General features: G+C 42.3%; 1 protein-coding gene across 1 annotated transcript in view; it reads left to right on the forward strand.

Annotated features, from left to right (window-relative positions):
- Positions 1-21,651, forward strand: part of FRAS1 (Fraser extracellular matrix complex subunit 1) — a 182,413-nt gene that overhangs the window by 101,429 nt on the left and 59,333 nt on the right. The window contains exons 20-28 of the mRNA XM_067297013.1: positions 7,217-7,369; positions 7,844-7,990; positions 11,597-11,743; positions 13,291-13,431; positions 13,659-13,799; positions 14,385-14,525; positions 15,192-15,462; positions 16,664-16,748; positions 19,385-19,711. Of these exons, the coding sequence (XP_067153114.1) occupies positions 7,217-7,369; positions 7,844-7,990; positions 11,597-11,743; positions 13,291-13,431; positions 13,659-13,799; positions 14,385-14,525; positions 15,192-15,462; positions 16,664-16,748; positions 19,385-19,711 (1,553 nt within the window). The remainder of the gene's footprint in view (positions 1-7,216; positions 7,370-7,843; positions 7,991-11,596; positions 11,744-13,290; positions 13,432-13,658; positions 13,800-14,384; positions 14,526-15,191; positions 15,463-16,663; positions 16,749-19,384; positions 19,712-21,651) is intronic.

The raw sequence follows: 21,651 nt of genomic DNA on the forward strand, positions 1-21,651 counted from the left end.
AGCGCTGATGTGCTTGCCTTTGGTTGTGCACTGCTGGCTCTCTGGTCACCGAAACAGGCCAGATACTTAACTGCGTCTTGCTCTAGTCTGAGCTTTACAGCCTGTCACTGCATTCCCTGGTCTTCCAGTTTGTGTGAGAACACCCTGCAGGCTGCGAAGGCAGGGCGCTTGCTTTCCTCATTCCCTGCGGTCACACCGAAGCAGAAGGGCACCAACTTGCCCTGCAGGAAGGAGCAGTCCCGGATGTCTGTAAAGTCTGAGGTGGTGTTACCTGGCAGCGGCCAGGAACAGGGTCCTTTCTGAGAGTAGAGCCAAGCATGGTGGACCCAGGGCCAGGAAAGCTGCTTAGGTCTGGCAGAGAACAAAGTGAATTAAGGGAACATTTGTTATGAGAAGCAGTTTACGGGGCCCTAAAGAAAAGCTGGCACAGCTAGGATTGCTTGTGCATTTTTGGGAGATAATAAGATTTATACACAGGGGTTATACTCCATGGGTGCTCTGTGCTTACACTTAAGCCTATCATCAGAAGTCACTAATTGCATTTACCTATTTAAAAAGAGAAATCTCTTTTAATCCATCATGCAGACATGTATAAACATATCCTGGGAACTGCTCCAACAATTTTTGAGCTTTATCAAACCACTTTTTCTTCTTTATCAAAGAAAAAATACAGTGTGAGGCTTATGCCAGGCTGAATAGTTCCAAATTGGATAAGCCTAAGAAAAGGGAAAAAATGCAATAGGCATAATAAATCCACTGAGAGGCAATCATTCTCAATGTAGTCTAGATGACTCCCCTTCACAGAAACTTCTTTTTGTTTACATATGTGTTTTGTTTACATATATGTGTTTGTGTGTATTTTTTTTCAAAAAACTCAAAAAATTCTCCACAGATTAATTTTATGATCTGTTTCTTCATCTTCTTTTTAACCAACAGTTATTGTTTTACCTGATTACAGCACAGACAAGAAAAGGAGTGAACGAGGTATCTGAGGAGTAGGAAAATGTCCCAAAAGTGTTGTACAGCTCCTTAGGTATACAAGAGGTCAGACTGGGGAATCAAGCTGTTTCATACAGACTAGTGATCACAGTATGGAAATTACTCAGCATTTCAGTGTTGCGAGCTGTCTCTGCCCTGTAAAATTTCAGGGGATATAACAATGCTCGTTATTGTCCTGTAACATCATAGCTGTATGCACTTTATTTCCTCCACCTTATTTTCCCATTACTTTCGATATGTTTCCTGTGAAAAGGCCCCTGGAAATGTGGGCTTCCAGCTGCAAGTTTTATTCAAAAAAAATAGTACCATTTATCACAAACAAGGATTTTTCCTGAGAAGGGTTTTCTTCGCTGCTTCCTTCGTGCTGTGTGCTTTAATTATCCCTTTTAGGCTGCTGTTTCCTGTACATTTGGTGCGGTGTCATGGAGCAATAAGCGTACTCCCCAAATCTCAGGTGATTAAGTAGACATCAGGGTGCCTGGCAGTAATGAGGACTAGAAAATGGAAACAATGGGGTCACTCAGGCATTGCGGAGGGCATGGTTTGACCTGGAGACTCTCTGTGCTGACAGTGATGAATCAGCTGGAAAGGACCTTGCCTGGCTTTCTAGACTCCAAAGCAATTGCAGTCTGGTAATGCATCCTTTTCTTGCAAATTAAGCAAGCTTTATTTCAAAGCCCAGTAGGCCATGAACATCGGCCACTGTTTGTAGAGTCGTCTTCTCAAAGTAGAAGCACGTTTTCAAGGCTTGTTTCATGGTGGTTGGAGTCACTGAGTGTCAGTAATGTTTGGATCTATGCTCTCAAAACAGGAGAGAAGGCTTTGTAGGTACAACATAATAAGAGTGTAAGGAGACATCTTTCTTCCTCCCAGCTCTGACCTTAGTCTTGCTGCGTGACTGATTCGTATCACTCCTTTGGTAGAGAGACCAGTATAAATTTTTGCTTGGTCTTCATAACTTGTGGACCGTCAATGTCTATGTGCTCTTGCACATAGATGCAGTGATGTTTCTTTGTCTAACTGAAATTTTAAAGATCCTCATAGAGGAACATTGTTATTTGTTACCTTTAAAAAAAAGTTGTGCTTTGGTCTTGGATTTGCAGTTTAAAGTGCGTTGCTCCTTGTGCCAACTTTATGTCTGATGTTTAAGCACATGATAAGTGTTGCTAGTTCTGCTACAGATAAAGAGCTCCACATCCAGGCTGTTAAATTTCACTCATTTGCCTCATTCAGCACTGATTGAAATGCTAAATTTGCCTTGGCAAGTTATTAATTACCAGTTAAAGAGCAGCTGTCCCATAAAAGAAAACAGTGAAACCCCTGACACTTGCGTAATACACAATTTGCATCAGAATTTAACAAAGCTTTTTCCTTTGCTTCCCAAAGCAATCTTTTTTTACAGTTATCTTTCCATCTATCTACAATTCCTGATCCTCCAGGCAGAACTGTGGTGTGACTTATAGGGACTGCTTTGCGTTATAGCCACCTGTCATACTTTATAGACCTGCGGGGGAAAAATCCTTCATAGAGGATGGAGAAAACCAGCTGTCACTTGAAACCTTTGCCTGTGAATGAATGTTTTTATTGAACATGTTACCTGAATGAGGACTGGAACATTCACCTTGTTAATAGAAAAAAAAGTCTTGTTTTTAGCAGTTTATCAAATACGCATTTCAAGTGTAAGCAGAGAAATGATAAAATGACGTCAGATTTTAAAGGATCAGTGACTTTCCAAGCTCTTGTTTGGGAACAATGTATTTGTGCCAGTCTTCTGGAGAGTGCTCAGTTTATGAATTTTATTTTATAGTTAAAGTGTGTGCACAGGAATGTGTTTGTGGTTTTAGCTGTCCTCTATTGAGTCTCGGGTCTTCTGTGTTTTGTGTTTTCCCACTTTGTAAAGATTATTTGATATCTCTCTCCCTCTCTCAGCTGTTCATCTGAGACAAGCTTAGCTTCAGGAAATGTGGCAGTTACCAATCTAGAAAGTAGCACCGTTGTTAAAACTGTTGTCTGGCTAATGAAACCCTGACCTCACTTTTCTGTTTTGAAAAAGTCATATGCCTGTCTTGAGGCTTCCTCCTCGCTCTTTTCCTGACTCAGTGGAAGGACAGCTAGCAACATGCAGAGGGACCGCACAGCAGATGAAGCAAGGAGTTCACGGATAGAGCTCCACTGGGTGGTCAGCTAAGGAGTAGGCAGATGCAAAGGTCTTCATAAAAGAATTGGTAGAAAGGGCAGCTGGCACAAAATGAAAATCAAGGCACTCAGTGATAAAGTGTCCCTCAGGTTCTTTCTTTAACCTAGAATTACATCCTTCTTGCCAGGAAACTCCCAGTCCCTGAGTTCAGCTGCTCAGGCCCTTGCTTGCTTTTCAGGCTGCATACGATTGCAAAAATATTCAAAGACAAATGAGAAGAGCTCTCTTAGGAGGATGCCCATAAGAAGCCTTTCTGCCTTGCTCTTAAAAGTCTGGTAGGAACACTGACAACAAGAAATACACTCAGCTCCTTGTAAAATTAATGGGCTGTTGCCATAGTCTTAGAGAGACGTTGATATCATCCCGAAGAGCTGGAGTTTCTCCGAGCAGAGCAAGAGGGAGGCTTAGCTCCGCTTAGTCACTGGTGTGCAGTCTCCTACAGAACTTATCAGCTGAATTGCTAGATGAGAGGAATGGAAGACCATTTCCCCACTTCGATCTGGGCTCATTTGTGCCAGGCACCGTCCAACTGGACCTTATTCTGCCTAGAGAAGCTCTCTCCCCTTTCAGAAGGTGCAGGCATCTCCCTGCAAACATGATTTCACTTCACCAGGAGTTCACCTCACTAGTTTATGTGACAAAGTCCATTTCAGCTCTTTTAAGAGACAGGCAAAATACCCTCCGAAGAAACAACAAAACCAAAACCCTGGTCAGTCCTAGGTGTCCTTCTGAATCAGCCATGGTGATTTCTCTTTCTGGATTTATTGTAAGGGGCTGCAGAAGGTTTGCATGCTGACACACCTGTAAATTACATGGTTTTAAAGTGGTGCCCTGTTGTAATCCTCATACCATACCTTAGTAAGTATAATGCGAAACTTGAATCAGGGAAAAATTTCAAAAGAGCCTTAAGAGGGGAAGTGTATTTAAACAATACAAGTGGTTGATTGTTTTGCTAATGGAGGAACTGAGAAATAGAAATGCCTCTGGTTTCCTTTATGAGCATTCACAAACACTATAAAGACAATTTTGGCTTCCCAAACAGCTCCCCTCTGTTTATAGGCAAGGAAACAGTATATAGATATTTTTCCATATAGGCAGGGCACAATTTTCTTTACATTTTCATTGCATGCTAAGAAAAAGCTGAAGAGAGTGTGGTGATGCAGGAGCTGTGAAAATTGAAATCTGTGAAGCCATGATATTATACTTTATGTCATATAACTTGCTTTATAGGAACATCAATGATATATAAGATTTTGCACAGGGGATTGAATTGACAAAGAGGAAACGTAGAGCGGGCTGAAAGGGTATCAGGGAGAAGTTTTGTCTCAATTGTGGGAGACAGCTTAGTGATCTTGCAAAGATGAATGGGGAGGCATTTGGACTGTGAGCAAGATGGTAACATCCTACCCTGAAGAATCCAGTTTGGATACTGGAAGAAGTCTAAAGGAATTGGGTAGCCAAAGTGACTTTCAGCAAATATGGCATGTGAAGCCCCTGACAGTCAGGCAGCTAACTACATGGAGTTGCATCCCATCTTAGCTGTAGTGAAGACTGACAGGGAGAAGGCAGAAACAGGAAACAAATATGGATGTGAGATGTTGCTGAGAAGCATAAAGAAAATACTCTGCTCCTGCTCCTTCAAAGGGAGCCTGCTATGAAAAATTTGAATAATCTTTTCCAATACAAAGTCCTTCAGTTCTTCCTTTCCTCTGTCACTAGTTTCCCAAAGCCCTTCAAATTCACCACAAGTGTCAGGGTTTTTTTGTGTTGTGTGCTCTTTGATCTCCAGGTTTTCAAAGGAACAAGAGAGCTATGGACTGATTTCTCATAAAACAATAAATGAAAAAAAAAGACCTCTTTCAACCTATAGTATCACGGATAGAGGCTCTGAAGAGGAGAAGAGTGTACTGTAACAGCACCTGGTTTGGTAGATACTTAAGCCTTTTAAACATTGCTTTGGGAGAGTCCAGTTATTTACAGTAGATTCTGGTTATTTGGGCCCCCAATGTTTTCTCCCTCTCATTTTTATGGTCAGTTTATTGAACATATTGAGCGTACATGAGTCTCTTTTCTTCTTGGTTACTGAAGAACTGGTTATGAGTTTGATTACATATTACATCTAGCCAAAACTCTCTGCTGTCAGTGGCTGCAGTGAGAGATTAAACTGCAAGAGTGTTATTTTGATAGTAAGATGAGTCGATATATTGCTGGGTGAACTTGGAAGCATGAGAGACTAGTTGGAATTATGTTAACTTTATTGAGTATGAGTGCATAAAACTTTCCCTCCCTCTAGCCCTGTACATGCAAATTACATATGGTGTTCAGGGCCTTTTGGATGACATCTTTGTCATCCTTGTCCCCTACGGAGAGCTGTGTGTGAGCAGAAGATCCTTTCTGGCCTCAGTGAGGCTGCAGGTAGATGACAGGTCTCTGCACTCTGATGTCAGTGCAGGTTTGGGACCTGGGCCTACTTTGGCTGTAAAGATTTACACGTTCTTTGGGATGACACTGTGGGCATTGAGTTCTTCTCCTGTACAGAGTCAGGAAGGTGCAGTGTGATAACACCTGTAAGCAGGAGATTTTGAGGTTTGTCACTAAATGCAGGAGCACCACCAAATGTGCCACTTCACTCCTCTTATCACTGTCCTGACTGTGATGGAGTGAGAAGTTACAGGGTTGTTATCGTATCGCTCGTCTTTGTTCTTGCTCACCTTTACCTCCCCTCTGGCTGTTAATTTTCCATCTGCAAGGTTGCGGGGCGGGCAGAGACTACGGAGGTTAGATACTCTGTGAAGTCAGGAGGGGAAGGAGGCAGCTGCTTTAAGGACCTTGAATACTGTATGCAGTCAGGATTGTATTTGTTTCTGAGCTGCATCTGTGCTTTTTCCACAGTGTCTGGTGAGACTTGTCTGTTTGTAACATTTAGGAGAAATTGAGCTAGGGTTAGACACTAGCTGCTGTTGCATTCTTGCAGGTATGGATGCAGAATTCCCTGGAACTCCTGCGTGACCCTGTCTTCAGCTTGTAAAATTAGATTGCCTGACAATCTGTAGTAATGCTTTCAGGAGAGACAAAAGACAGAAAGTTGAACCTTCAGTAGAAATCTGACAAGAGGCCAGGTACTAGAATCAAGCCTCATTATTACATTTCTTTCAAGACAGTCGTCATTTCCTTTATAATTTTCTGAATTACTGTAATGAGGATTAATTTGGCTTCCAGGTTGCCTTACAGTGCCCTGTTGTGCATACAAAAGGCTTGTTGTAAAACCTTTTGAAGCACCCAAGTTCAGATAGAGGTCAGGAGACAAGTTTGTGTGCTGCTGGGGAAAAAAGAAAAAGGGAAAAGGTTTTGAGGCACTCTCATGCAACTCTAAATTCCACTTTTGGCTTGACTTTCAGGTATGCTGTGGCCTTTTTGGGATATGGATGTCTCATTTGTGTGGGAAAGTCTGAATGGTATGAACTATGGGAGAAGGTGATAGGCTATACAGGTTGTATTCTTTACTTTTAAAGGGTGGGAGCAAAGGGGAGTGAATGCCTATAGCTGGCAGCATAGTTTTGTTAGAGAAACTTGTAGGTAGACACACCTAAAATCAAAGAAAGGACTGGGGAAAGTAGAGCGCTTCGAACTGGCTTCTGACAAAGCTTTCCCAAGTTAGTTTAAAGAAGGAGGGGAGGGAAGATTGCTTGAATGGGGCAGGAGAGATGCAGAGAATATTCAAGCTGTGTATTTGCTGAGGCTAAGTGAAGAGACCATGATACTCAGGAAGAAAATAACATAAGGTAGAAATGAGGGCAAAGGGAAATGAATGCTCCTTGAATGCAGATCATCCCTCTTGCAAACATCTGGGAGTGCAGTGGTTAGCACCTGATCACAGCCCTTGTACGTCAAAGAGCAGTAAGGGGCTCTGAAAGTTACTTCCCTAATGTGATCCTTGAGTTCTTGGCAGTGTGTTTCCCCATGGCAGTTCTGTTTTGTTCATCTGTGGTCGCAGTAACCATTATTCCCTGCTTCCTTTAGACTGCCATCCTTTGTGCTGTCAGTGCGTGGCCAACCTGCAGGACACCGGCAGCATCTGCCTGAAGTGTCAGAACGCCCGTCACTTGCTCCTGGGGAATCACTGCGTTCCTGACTGTCCAGCGGGGTACTATGCGGAGAGCGGTGCCTGCAAAAGTGAGTAGCCCCTACGGAAGCCACAAGTAGCAGCAAGGTGGCAGGGTCTGTCTGGATCCCTGCGAGATGTCCCATGAAGTGGCTACTCCTCAGAAGAGAAGCCTGGTCCAGTGGGCAGACACTGCAGTGGAGCCTGGGGGTGTCCTTCCTCGCTGACATTTCTGCTGGATGGCTGGGGACACTCTCACTCTGCTGTCCCTCATCTGTGTCTGGTTTTAGACAGTGAGTTCTTTAAGGCCAACACTGCTCTACTGTCCTGAGCACATGCTGAGGCTAGTGGGACGTAGCCCACTATTACAATACTGTTAATAACTGTGTGCTGAGCACCAGTAACTGTCTTAGAATTTAGTGAGAACTTTGGATACTTAGTATTGCCGTGCTTGGTCTCTGAGAATGCTTCTGCTGGACCTCATGAATTTGCTTAAAGATCTGCTTTTCCTTGAATGGAAACATTTGCTCTTGCTGTACCTGCAGGATGTCACCCCTCATGCAAAACCTGCAGCGGCAGGGGCCCTTTTTCGTGCTCTTCCTGCAACAGCAGCCTGGTTCTGTCCCACACCAGCATGTGTGTTCCAGCCTGTTCCCCAGGGTACTACAGAGATGAGAGCCAGACGTGCAAATGTGAGTGTCTCTCTCCAAGCCGTCTCTCCTTTTCACAATGTAATCACCAACATGTGTTTTCTTGCTCCTTTGCTACTGTTCCTATTGCCAGGAGAAGACTGCCTGAAAATTCAGAGTTGACAGAAGTGATTAGCTGCCTGAGACACAGAGCCTACAGAATGCTTTAGATTGGAACACACTTGCAGTTTTGTTGTTGACTTCAGAGACAGGAGGCCTTGGATTTCATGGTAAAAATCTGCTAGAGAGCTTGTGTAAGGCGCCCTTGTCTAGGTAGTACATAGGGCAGTGGCCAAAAGAACTGGTGTACTCCAGGCTTTGTTGAAAACTTGATGTGTTTAGACCAGTTTTAATCAATTCTTATTGAGCAACCCCCCTCCTCACTGTACTACCTGCTAGTACCTGCTGTGGAAGATCACTGAAGTGTTAGCTCTGCTAAAACCTCAGCATTTAGGGAAAATTTTTCCACTGGTGAAAACTCCGGCAGAAATCAGGTGCAGCCTTGTAGACACATCCCTGGCTGACGTGGTTAAGCTGTGTTGTTTTTACTGTCTGATGATCTGATGCAATTGGTCTGATGTTAAGTCCAATAGTATTTGCTCCTACGCCTACTATCATACCTTGCGAATCACCCAGGTGTTGTTTTACCTTTATTATTCTATGTTTTCTCTGGCCTTGACATCGGTTGAGTTATTCCTCGCGTAATTATTGGGCTTGATGTTCCAAAATGCCAAATTTTATAGCCTAGAGACATAAAAAATATTTAAACGCCTACTTGAATTGGCTGGCTATAATACACACACCTAAAAATAAATGAGTTCTTAAATGGTTTGATTGCTCTGAACCTGAACACACAGATTTGTTAAGTCCTGTGTTACACTAGTTTAAATTACCTTGATTTATGATAGAATAACACAGTTGCACTGCACTGAGAGTAGGTATCAGTGTCATCCTATCTAGACCCAATTTCTTTACTGATGAGGTCCTATAGGAGTAAACTGATATGGCTGTCAGCTTTACCTGCCTTTTGTTGAGATATATTGTTCTCCTGAAACTATTATTTCCATCGTATCAGCAGAAATGGAGACACCTTGCATAAGTTCAAGGAAATAGCCGGAAGAGTTTGTATTATTCTTCAGTTGGCAGAAAAAAGGCTATTTAGTAATAAAAAAAAAAAAAAAGGAAAGTAATAAAAAAGGAATAAAAAAACAGAATCACCGGATTCTCACTGTCCTGCCTACTTTCATACCAGCTCTACAAGATGTTCACTGTTCCCTCCTGCTGTATGGATTCTCTTATCACTACTCCAAAATAGCCCCCTTCCTAATGAAAATGCCCTTTCCTAATGAAAACTTTCCTCCTGATAGCCCCCCTCAGGACATCTTGGTAGAAGTGGAATGTTCCTGAGAACTGCACCCTTCCTGAATTTGGTTTAGTAGCTCAAATGCAAATAGATTTTTGCAAGCAAACTCACTACGAGGAGACACTTCTAATCTCCTAGCTGGCAAATGGCTTTTTAAGAAGTGTATGTAATCCTTGTGGCAGGAGGCTCAAGGCAAAGTGTGTTGGTGCACTGGATTTTTGTCATTCCAACTGTCACTTGTGCCTTTTCAAGTGAAGTACTGCTGATAAACCATGTAGATATAAACTGTCCCAGGCTGCTGAAAAACTACCACTTAGAGGTAAATGAAGATTGTTTAATCAGAGATTGGCTATTAGGCTGAGAAATTTGGTCTCTCTTCAAAGTTTCTTTGAGTCACATTGCGCTTTTGAGGAACTCAGGTTTGGAATGGAGTTCAGAGAGATGCTGAGTGCATATACGTGCTCTCTGAGATATTTTTAAGCTCATTGACATACTGGCTGAGGAACAGTGCAAAGCTTAACAAGCTCTTCTTGGATTTAAAAATGTAGATATGGAGTCATGCTGATAAAACAGACGTGATTGCTTTCAAATGTAGTTTTTGCTTACTGTTCAGGAACGCCTCTTTGGGTAACTTGATTTCTGTGTATTTTCATTTCATGTGGTGTGTTTTGTCATACTTTTAATAGTTGGCTTTTCATAGCACTTTATGAATAGTAATTATTCCATGTAATATTCTGAAGTTAGGTGAAATGAGACTGGCACTAGAGCACCTGAAAACAGTTGCTGGATTCCTTAAGTAAACATTTTGTTAGAAATTCATTTGTACCTCAACAAAATACAGGCCTTCTGTGACATTCTTGAGATGAGATAAAACAAGTAATTATTTTGAAGGGCTCATTGGATTGAGTTTCAACAAGAGCAATGTGGTATTTTCAGCTGTGTTTCTGTATTTTGAGGTTTGTGGTTGTAAAACTCAACCTTAAATTAAAAGCAGAGGGAATTGAATTTCCACAAATAGCTTATAACTAATGGAAATGAATTTCCACAAATACCATATCTCTATTTAATACCTGCACTGTAGCTGTGTTAAATCCTGTGAGAGGTTTTGTTTTGTTTTTTCATTAAAAATGGTCAGCTAAGCTTTATTCTTTAGTTTTAATGCTTGGAGTTGGGTCTTCAGAACTTGCCTGATTTATCATAAGTACAGAATTGGGTTTGGGCAAAGATTCTGACTGCATATGGAGTTAGCAGTGCTCACCAGTACTTGGTTAGGTGTCTAACAGTCCTTTTGCTTGTGCCATTGCAGTATTTGCCAGCATGGCAATTACAGTTGTTTGTGTAAAGCAGACATGCAAATCTCCATGAGTTTTCTCCACATGCAGTTGCAATGTGCTGTGAACCTTCGGAAGTGGTTGATTATTTTTGTAAAGTTTTGTCTCACCAGTAACAGAGTGGGCTTTCAGTGCGTAGGAGCAAAGTGCTAGGAAATATTTTTCAGTCCTTCATAGTACTATTAAACCCTCTGCTGTGAATTAGCTAAGAGCTCTGATATCACTTGGTTATTAATATAACCTCCTGAGAAGTTCAGATCCTGGACATCAAATAGGTGAGTTAAAATATTCTGTACCTCTGGACTTTGATCCTGGATTCAGTAAATTCCTGAATTATTTTTTTCCTGGCCTCTTTATTTGCTTCCTAGAGCTCCAAAATTTCAAACTGTGTTCAACTGCAGAAATAGGAAACAATAGGTGAAATTCAGTGGGCCTTTGGTTCCCCCAAGGGTTGCTAACTTGATTGTAGCAGTACATTATGGTCTCTATATGTGTGTCTTCATGACTTAAACCTGTAATCATTTGAAACATAGGATGCTTAAAGAGAACAACAGCAACAAAAAAAACAGAGACAAGGAGAGCTCTTATTTGGAGATCTGAACTCAAGTTCCATCTTTTATCCTGACCTTTGCAGAGGAGAGGAAGAAGCAGCATAACTGATCTTATTGGCTTCTTAAGCACTTTGGAGCAATGGTATGAAGTTCTATGAGGAGACATAGAAGTCTTTTTCAAATCGAGGGAGACTTTTTACATATTTGAAGTTGTCAGGAGGGTCGCAAGAAGCAGAAACTGAAGTCTCCACAAGCCTCTCTCGGAGAGGACCTGGAGTAAAGAAGCTACAGGAAAAAATCATTTTTACTTGTACAGTTGGCTGGTACATCAATAATTACAGTTATTTTCTTTGTCTTTCCCCAGCTTGCAACAGCCAGTGCCTGAGCTGTGAGTCAGCCACAGGCTGTACATCTTGCAGAGATCCAGCTAAGGTCCTGTTGTTTGGAGAATGCCAGTACGAAAGCTGTGCTCAGCAGTATTATCTTGATTTTTCCACCAAGACGTGCAGAGGTGAAAAATACATTGCTGGCTTAAAAAAATAATAATAATTGCGACTAACTTGGCTAATAATCTGTTATAATCTGCAGCATGATCTGTACAGGTGGCCTGCTATAAAAAGCATGTGTGAAGGGGGCAGTTGTTTAGTAACGGACCACTTGTGAGGTTTTTACAGTTTTCCTCTTTTTCAGCAGTCTGCTGTCACATACTTCAGCCTTTCAGTGAAAAACAAGATTATTGCAAATCTGTCTCTTGTAAATGATTTAGTAAGTGAGACAGCAAACTTTCCAAGGGTCAGGTCCTGCAATTCATTTAGTCATGGGTCAACTGAATACCGAGTAAGCTTACCAGGCTCTTTTTTTAGAGTGCTTGTAGGGCCTTGTGTACTTACCTGCTTTTCTTTGACTTATTAAGTACTGCATCACTGGATTACTGCAATAACAATATTTGGGAGTGATTTAAAAGACGCATGACTTGAAAGATTTCCAGAACTCCCAAGGAGAGTGTTCCTTAATGGAAATAAGTGAGGATAATGTGGCTTTATTGCAGAATACCACCACCTGAGGATTTAATACAAGTGACTTGTTGTTCAGTGTTCATTTCTACCTGGCTCTCTCAGTTCCCAAACCTAGCTTAACTAAGTCGCATCAGTCCCCTTAACATCACAGTACTTCAGAGAGGTGACAAGGTCTAGCATTTAGGGCACTGGAATGAGTCAGGGCTCCTGTCCTGGCCTTGCCTTGAACGTGCTGTATGGCCTGGAGTAGTTCAGCTCACCTCTCTGAGTGGTTCTTTACCCTGTCTTCTCCTTTACCATGTCTTCTCCTTCTCCTCGTTTGTCTCATCAACCAAGTTTTTGTGTTACTAATTGCTGATTCAGGCCCTCTAAGTGCCGCCAAGGTACTAACAGTAGCATTGGCAACGTGAATAGTCCTTGGACACACATGCTCAGTGAGACTCTGCTGAAAACTGAGGGGGAAGAGTACAAGGGCATCTGAAGGCATATGTGATCCCAGCAGTATCTGGTGTGTTTCTGGCCAGTGGACTTCTCAGAGGGGCATTTGGATGGCAAGGGACAGTGATTTCATTCTCTTGTGGTCAGAGTGATCAGAAAAGCATTTGGGATCCCAGAAGGCACTGCGTTTGAAAGGGATGAGACTGATGAAGTGGGCTGAATAATCGTTAATGAACAACAAACTCAGTGTTGGCAGAGAAGGAGTGCTGGCACTGCCAGAGTAAAATCAGGCTGTACAGGCTACAAAGCTGCACCAGTGTTACGTGGGTCTGAATGCTGAACAAGAGCTAAGTCTGCACAAATCTGACATAGAGCATGTTAAGTCCAAGAGGTGGAAAAAAAGGATGTGTCTTATGCTGTAAGTCACTCAGTACAAGTCATACTTTCTTTTTTTTTTTAGTACCTCTTAAACGGTTCTTTCTTTGCTCTTCTCTGTTTGGGCTTATATTCCCATAGCTCATAGGTCCCACTGTGCTAGGCATTTGTGCGGAGTGAGCTGTGCAGCCTGGAGAGGGCTGCCCTACTTTAAATTCTTTTCTTGCAGAGTGCGACTGGAGCTGTAATGCTTGTAAAGGCCCCCAGAGGACTGACTGCTTGCAGTGCATGGATGGCTACGTTCTCCATGAAGGAGCTTGCATGGAACAATGCCCCTTAGCTTTCTACAAGGAATCAGACACGTGCCAGAGTGAGTTCTTCTCAAGTGTTGCTTCTAATCACTGCTACCAACATGTTTCCCTACTTGTCTCCACTTTGTGCATATCTTGCATTCAGAAGGCATACTCTTACTTCAGATCTCTCGCTGCCCGCCAGCACACACATGCAGCAGAGCTCTGGTTCCTAGCGGGGTAACAGCACAGTGCAGGAAGCAGCAGGAGGTGGAATTGTGCTGAACTCTTTATACATGACTTTTAGGGTGTGATGAACACTGCCTTCAGTGTCACCAACCAGACGAGTGCAGCCTCTGTGAAGCCCCGTTTTTCCTCTTGGATGCTCATTGTGTTCGCGAATGTAGGAAGCGATATTATGCAGACAGTGTACAGCGAAAATGCACAGGTAAGCAAAATGGGAGTGAAGTGGTGGAGAGGGAAGGGGGGTTGTAGTCTGTTCTGTACGCTTCTTTCCTTCTCTGAAAAGTTTGGGCAAAGAGGAAGTGCTTTTGATGCTGTGTTAAACTCATTGTCAAGGTGATGCAGTCAACTTGAGAATTAAAGAACAGGCAGCATCTGCTTTCAGACATGCCTAATTCGGGAGGAGTGAGATTCGGTGTAGATAGCTAATCATGGATAACCAGTAATAAAAACACACTGTTTGAAAGGTTTCAGTTGTATTTGTGGGTTAACAGGCTGTGTGGGACTAAAATATGTTTTTGGAGAGTTTTTTTAAATTGGTAGAACTTAAACATGCTTCTTCCATTTGGAAGATTGTTTCGATTTCTCTGTAGTCCATGGAAAGTACTGGTCAAACGAGGAAGGAACTTCTCAAAAGCTCTTTAATCAAAACTGTTTGGCCCTTCTCTTTGGTGATTTTTGTCATTAAAAAGAGCGGTCTTTCTGTTAAGACCCCTGGGGACAGCTCTGCACGTCAGTGGCTGCATTGTTTGCAGAGTCTCAATGGGGTTGTGCTTTCCATTCAATTCAGCTTGTCCTCATGGATGCTTGGAGTGTGTCAGTGACAGCCTGTGCCACCTCTGTGACAGCACCACCTTTCTGAAGAACAAGATTTGTGTTTCTGCCTGTGGCCAGGGCTTCTATGAGAACGTGTGGACCAGAGAGTGTGAAGGTGAGTGTCTCTTGTGATAAGGCAATTGAGCTGGCAGGCTTTCAGCAAATTTTAGGATCAGAGATAAGTGCTTGTTCAGTGGTATTTTTGGAACTGTTTTGAGCAGTGTTGTGTTGGTCACTAAGAGTTGGCAGCTATTTTACTGCAACTTTTTTATTCTATAAAATGTGCATGAACATGGATGTCTAAGTGAAATTATCCAGTTATGTGTGGGTCTTTTCAATCACATCATCATATTTTCCCTTATCATCAATACGAAACAACAATAAAAAATGTCCTGGGGGGAATACATTATTGAATCAACTGTAATACTTACCTTTTATGTGTTCCTATTAGTACATGGACATATATTAGTCCATCTGCAGGGTGAGTCAGTGTATGTTGGTTTTAAGTTTTGGTGGTGGGAACTGAAGATGGGAAGTGAGTTGCCCAAGTGCCTCAGAGTCATAGTGGGGCTTGGGTTTGTCTGCCTTTCTTCTTGAGATAGTGATTGTCCACCCAGGTCAGTGATGAGCAGGACATTAAAAGGGTTTGGCACTCTGTCATCCAACAGATGGTAGGGACAGGCATTGACATTTTAAAGACAGGAAAGATGCTAATACAGCCCATGGCTGTGAAATGAGGAACATTTATTCAGGAATACTTCTCCCTTCTCTTTCTTTTTAGCTGGCAAGCATCACTTGAGTTTCCAAGTGAACAATACCCTCACAGTAGGGATTGGTGGGGTAAAGCCCCTAGACCTCTCCTTACTAGGTGTACATGACATGGGTGGTGACACAGGACAGCTCTTGTTCCATGTCGACAGTGCTCCCTCCAACGGCAAGCTGGTGATGGTGGTGAATGGGCAAGAGGTGCAGCTGAGCAAAGGCGACCGCTTCAGCTGCAAAGATGTGAAGGAGAAGAGAGTCCGCTTTGTGCACAGCAAAGAGAAATCCAGGTGACTGGTGATACTTCTTTCTAAACTCTTGCCTTAAGAAAATGGACATATCTTGAGAACAGGTATTCCCTTGTCCCTTGGAAACATTCTTATGCTGAAATGCACGTCTCACTGCTACTAAAAATATTATCGATGTATTTCAGAGATATGGTGCCATAATATAAAGGATGGTGCAAAACTTTTCTATATATGGAATAAGATTTCACTGTGATCCAACTGCCAATCTGTTGTGCTTTGGGGATGTAGGAGTCTATCTTGTCTTTATCATACTCTTGTTGGGTGATAAATACTGGTGTATTGTGCTGGCTCTTATGACAATTTGTTGATACTGTCAGGAAAACACTTAAATAATGTCACCACTGTGCTCTACAGCATAAACTGCTACTTTGCCTGCAACATGTGCTCTGTTAGTGTCCTGGGACCATTAGAGGTGATTAGCACCTGGCAGTGCTCACACTGTAAGCCTATTGCAGGGAAGCAAATTTCCCCTGGCTGTCAGGCAATGAGCCAGTCATACTGCCAAATTTTACACTTGCTTTACATCACCATAAAACCTTGGGACTAGACTGAAATCAGTGGAGTTGTTCTAGATTTCTGCTTGTATAAATTAGAGTGTGCTTTGACCCATTATTTTCAATAAGACTTTCAGAGTGTTCTTCTGATGCTAATGCTTGCTAGACTTAAGGCAGCAGCATGTGGTTTTGTATCAGGCTTTTTTCTTTTCTGTCTGATCATCACAATAGCTATCAGGATCTTTTCTTGAGAAAAATAGTTTCTTTATGTTCAAGGTGTTTTGCTCAAGAGTGGCATTTTGAAAAAGTAAGTAGGAAGCAAAGATGCTAAAGAGTGGGAACTGCTGTGTTGAAGCCAGGTAAATGGCATTTTTCTTTAGCAGAGACTAGCTGACATTTAGAATCAGCGCTTAATCTTGGACAAATTATCTATGCAGGTAACATTAGTTAAAGGGAAATGAGGGTATGTTATTACATACTTGAAAGGAGATGACAGTATTTTATTACATGTTGTGAATCTTCGGAAAAGATACTCTAAAGACATAACTGCAAAAACTTAATCGAAAGCATCTGTCACTATGTGAGTCATTTTTACTAAATATATAATAGTTTATCATTATTGTGTCCTGTGAGAGCACTTCATTCATTTATATTATCCTGTGTTTTTGGATTGTTGGGGACTTGTTTAGGAAAGGGCAGTTTTCCTTGAAGGTCAGCGATCAACAGTTCTTCTCCCATCCTGAGGTGGTCAACATTCAAGCACTTTCAACACAGGTAATATAACAAAGCTTGCAACAACCTCAATTTTTGTACCTTTTGGAGCCCTGGTTTCTTGCAGTGATAACAAAGGAGCTGGTTAGAGCAGTAGCTGGTGTTCAGGTCACATTAGACTCAACTGTCTCTTATTTGTGAGGCAGCCAAGAGTGATTTGGAAGAACTGGACTGGGGTAAGTGAATGAAGAAGCTGGCCCATGTAATTTTGCTTGTGCAGGGAGTTGTAGCTGTGCAATCATGGAGCAATTATCAGTGAGGGCTAAGGAGTTCCTACTGTTTAAATTATTCTTTGGATCAGTGGATGGTCTCGTTGCTCAGTCTCTTACTGCAGGGCAATTGAATGATGATTGATCCCTATGGTAGGGATGCTTTGACAGTTGAGAGCATTTACTTAAATGCTCTGTTCCAGGGCAGTTGGGAATTAAATGAGCACGGGCTATTTCAAGTGGCGCTTTCTCCATATGTGTCTCTTAAACTACTCAACACTGTAGTCAAGTTGATAGCACTGTCAAGTGTCCCTGTCTCGTTACTGTTATTTAAAATCTGTAGCACAGTATTGTGTAGTCGCCTCCCCAAGAGATTGTATAGAGGTGCTACATACAGGACTTCTTTTCCAAGAGCCGTCTCTCTAAAAGACAAAGTGTAAAGAGGTGCATGACACACACATGTGGGGGAGAGGCACAGCATTACAGAAAGGGTGAGTTGTTCAAACCCAGCCTAGCTGCATGGGCCCAAGTCAGCCTATCAAAAAGGCTTATCATCCCACCCCCTCGGAGGTTCATCATTGATTTGAGCTGCTGGCTATGTTCCTACTATACTCAGCATGAAGCACAGGATGGCACCAGCACCTTCAGACACAAACCCACCCACCACTGGAGTGATTAAAGAAGTTAATTTCTTAAATTACTTCACTGGAAGGATGGATGCTGAGTCAGGCTTGTAGGCAATAGGGAGTCAGCACTAAAAGAAAAAAGGACAATAGCTGGATTTCCAGTTACCGTCAAGCCATATTATGTCCCTCTAAGTGTACATGCCATGGCGGAGGGTTCCAATTTAATGCATTTAGTGTTTCTTAGAGGCAGCAACTCCTTTTGAGTTGCAGAATCTCTATAGCTCTCTGCCAGTCTTGAGACTTTGCAGTGCTTGGCATCTTTCCATATTGGGGTCCTAGAGAGGTGGTAGCTTCAAGGTTTGGAATTATATTTATTTTTAATTGCATTTTGTTGCTTTTAACTGTTACATTTTGTATTAGTCACTTCATAACTTTTGAAATTCGAAGAGTTCTAGTTTGACCTTTAGTGCAAGACAAACTCAAGATTTTGATTGTGTTGCATGTATATTGATTCTGGTTGGTGCTGAACTCTTTGCTCAATGCAATCTCTTGTTTACCCCAGTAGGACGTGCACCTAAAAAAGAGTTGCAGTTACTGTCCCAGAATACATAAACAAAGTTTAATAATAGGAATTTTGCCTGTCAATCCTTAATAACCCTGATCAGTTGTACGCAGGTGAGGTGGCAGCAGTTAGCTCTCTGATGAATGTTCCCAGGGCTTTGACTTTGTCTCTGCAGGATCATCCCCCCTCCCAAGGCAAGGTATTACCGATCGTAAATGGTGTTTATTGAGACCAATAGAGACTGCAGATTTAAACATCTTCACAGCTTTCTCAACAAGGAAGTACCAAGGAACTAGTCTGAACCTTGAGAAATGTGGACTGTAGCTGGTTTTCTTTCTTGGACGAATAAGTCTGTGTGGAGTCTTTGAAAATAAATAGGCAATAATGCTGATGAGACCCAGTCATCAGAGCAGACTTTTTGTTTTGCTGTCTCTGAGGTGGACTTTATCAGTTCCAGACAAGCAAAAGTATATCCTTTGGTGTTAATTGATTGACTCATTTTTACTTAGAAGCATTATTCAAGCTTCTGCCTCTCACTTTGGCTCACAGCTGTGTAAACCACTCTCCCTAGTCTGGTATTCTTCTTTACTTTCGTTTTCCCCTCTCTACAGGCCATTTTAAGCAGATACCCTGCATGTGCAGGTTATGCTGGGTCTTATTTTCAAGCATTAGTGCTTTGAAAGAGGTCTAAGTTACCAGAGGTGTAGGTTATACATGTGGAAAATATGGTATTTCCATCTTCCCCAACCCTAAACTTGTTACTCACATGAGTAAGTCTTCAGCATCTGAAGTGTCTGCGTTCCAATTGGGCCTGCTGACATGTATATAAAGTGTAGTCCTTCCAAAATAGTTGGGGTCCACATCTTCATTTGAATTTCCAAGGAAAGCAGTAGAGCAAAACTGTGTCCCTTCTCTGTTATCCATGCAGACAGCAAAGGAAATACAGACTCTGACTGATAACTAAATTGCTTTCTTTATAAATGTCCTGAGGTTTTTTCTTGCTATAAGCTTGCCATGGTATGAGAAACCTCTTCTGATGCAATTAAGTCAGTCTAAATTGCTAGATATTCTTAGATCTGCCCATGTGGGAGGAAGTGTGGAGAGTGATTCCCTGTTGCCTAGAAGTAGGAGGCTTTCTGAGATGAACTAATTTCCTCAACCCCACATCTTTCTTTCCAGAGTTTGATCATCATCAAATTGCTATGGTTTAGCAAACAGCTAAGAGCTGCTTTTGTGTTTCAGGCCCCATATGTGCTCAGAAATGAGGCTCTCCTTGTCAGCAGAGGGGAAACTGGAACTATAACAGATGTGTTGCTGGGTATGAGAGATGGTGACAATCCTCAAGATGTAGTGCTAATGGTTTTAGAGCCCCCACGTCATGGGCAGCTGGTTAAACCTCCTGGGGACTCAGCTTCTGCAGTCCACGTGTTCCACCTCGATGACCTTGCCAGGGGACTCCTACGTTATGCTCATGATGACTCTGACAGCCGGGATGACACAATGCTTTTGCAAGTGAATGATGGGTACCACTTCCAGAACGTCCTGTTCCACATTAAGATTACTCCCAAGGTACGTGCTATGACATAAGTCCTCTCAGGCAAATGAGAAGTCTAGAGAAGAATCACTGTATCCCTGAGGTGTCACATATCCTGCATTACCGACAGGCCCTGGTCAGAGATAGTGGAAAGCGGTGGATTGATGGAGGTTTGCAGGTCACCTGAGTTTTTGGTTTGCAGCAGAAACAGTTCAGTTTGAATTGTGCAGCCTTGAAAATTCAAGGGCCACAGTTACTTGATAAGCAGTTCTTTTGGAGTTACAGGTGAGAGTTTGGTTGCCTGATAAGGGCAATGAATTTGAGAATGAGTGGGTGTGGGAGAGAGAAGGCTGGAGAGGTAATAAAACCAGTCACTGGATTGGCGCGAGTATGATGTGAGAGACAGATGCTCACTAAAATGCTTGTATCTGAATCTGAAGTTCTGCCAAAGTCGAAAGAGGTACATAACAGGGAATTAGGTCAGCAATTTACGGCACTCAGGTTCTAGAGCAAATTTTAGATAAGCAACAGTATTTGAACTGCTGCAGCAGGTGGATATGTTTGTGAAATGGGGCCATTTCTGCCCAGGTTTGAAATGAGCATTTGGTCTGACTTCCCAGATAGCAGTTAGACTGTTCAGTAAAATGAAGTCAGGAGAAAGGTAAGGAAAGGAAACCCCCATGAGAAAAGAAGGTTCCTCTGTCATAGGATGTAACACAACAAATGAGGATGCTGGAGTCAGACCTGCAGTGTGAGAAGAGCTGGGTTCACATGAAGGATGGACAGGTCTCAGGGAAGGAGCAGGAAGAGGAACCTGCATGAACTAAACAGCTTGGTTAAAAAGGCGTATCGTTGGTACTCTGACCGTGGTGATATCTCCAAAGGCCAGGGCCTCTGCTCTTCACTCAGTGTTGCTCCGTTGAAATCTTTCACTTGATGCTTCTTTATGCTTGGCAGATTTCTTAGGGACAGGGCACAGATACCTAGCATTCAGAAATTATTGTTAAGTATTTTAATTTCTGTTTCTTGCTTTTACTGCAGTTCATAATTAAAAAATGGCCATTTGTCTCTTCTGTTTTTGGACATGGAACATCACTTTGTATTAAATTCCATAGGGTAGAAAGTAGAAACAGTGGTGCTTTATCTGTTTGTTTCTGAAACAAACCCCAGCCAAACAAAGCATGAAATATATACAATTTGAGTGATGGACTCTCAAAAAAAATAAAGTTGCTGAAGTGTTTGCAAGCATTTCAGTTCTGGTTTTGTGGTATTGTAATAAAATACACAGAAGACCTGAGAATTTGCTTATCTCTTAGTAAATGTGAAAGAGGAGTAAGAAAAAAATACAGCTACCGGAGAAGAGGTCCACTATTGGGAGTCTTCTTGTGCACGGATCTGAGAATTGAACAATCTCTGTGTGCACCCACTCTATAAAAAGGAGCTAAGAGGAGATGATCTTACCTGTCTTCTGTCTTCTTTTCCGCTGTATTAGATGTCCGTCTTAGCTCCTTGGGCCTGAGAATTTTAAGGAAGGTTTACAAGCACTATGCGTGTCTGTATGTAGCTAGCACAAGGAGGGACTGATCTTGTTTGGACCCTGCGAGTGCTCTTGAAGCAAAGTAGTAATTAATGATAATTAGTGGTATGACTCACACGTCAGTCTGGAAATCAAAACAGGGTTGCTTGGAAGGCTGGCGCTGAGTTATTCAGACTCCTGGAATAAGAGCAGCCCCACCTGTGGTTTCCTTACCCAGATTGCTTATGTGGCCCTAAGGAGCGTGGATGAGATCAGAAGGACTGTAAAATGCTTGGAAACCACTTGGTTGTAGCACTTTTTTTTCCTGCTATTGATTAGGCAGGTTCTTGTTGTAAATGCCAATGAGGGTGAATTGCTGAGTATAGTTTCTTTCACTAGCCGGTTTTGCACTCCCTTGTCTCTCATTATTTTTCCAAGTCTCTCTGTGCAGCACTTGGC

The sequence above is a fragment of the Apteryx mantelli genome, chromosome 5, assembly GCF_036417845.1.
Source record: "Apteryx mantelli isolate bAptMan1 chromosome 5, bAptMan1.hap1, whole genome shotgun sequence".
Lineage (NCBI taxonomy): Eukaryota > Metazoa > Chordata > Aves > Apterygiformes > Apterygidae > Apteryx > Apteryx mantelli.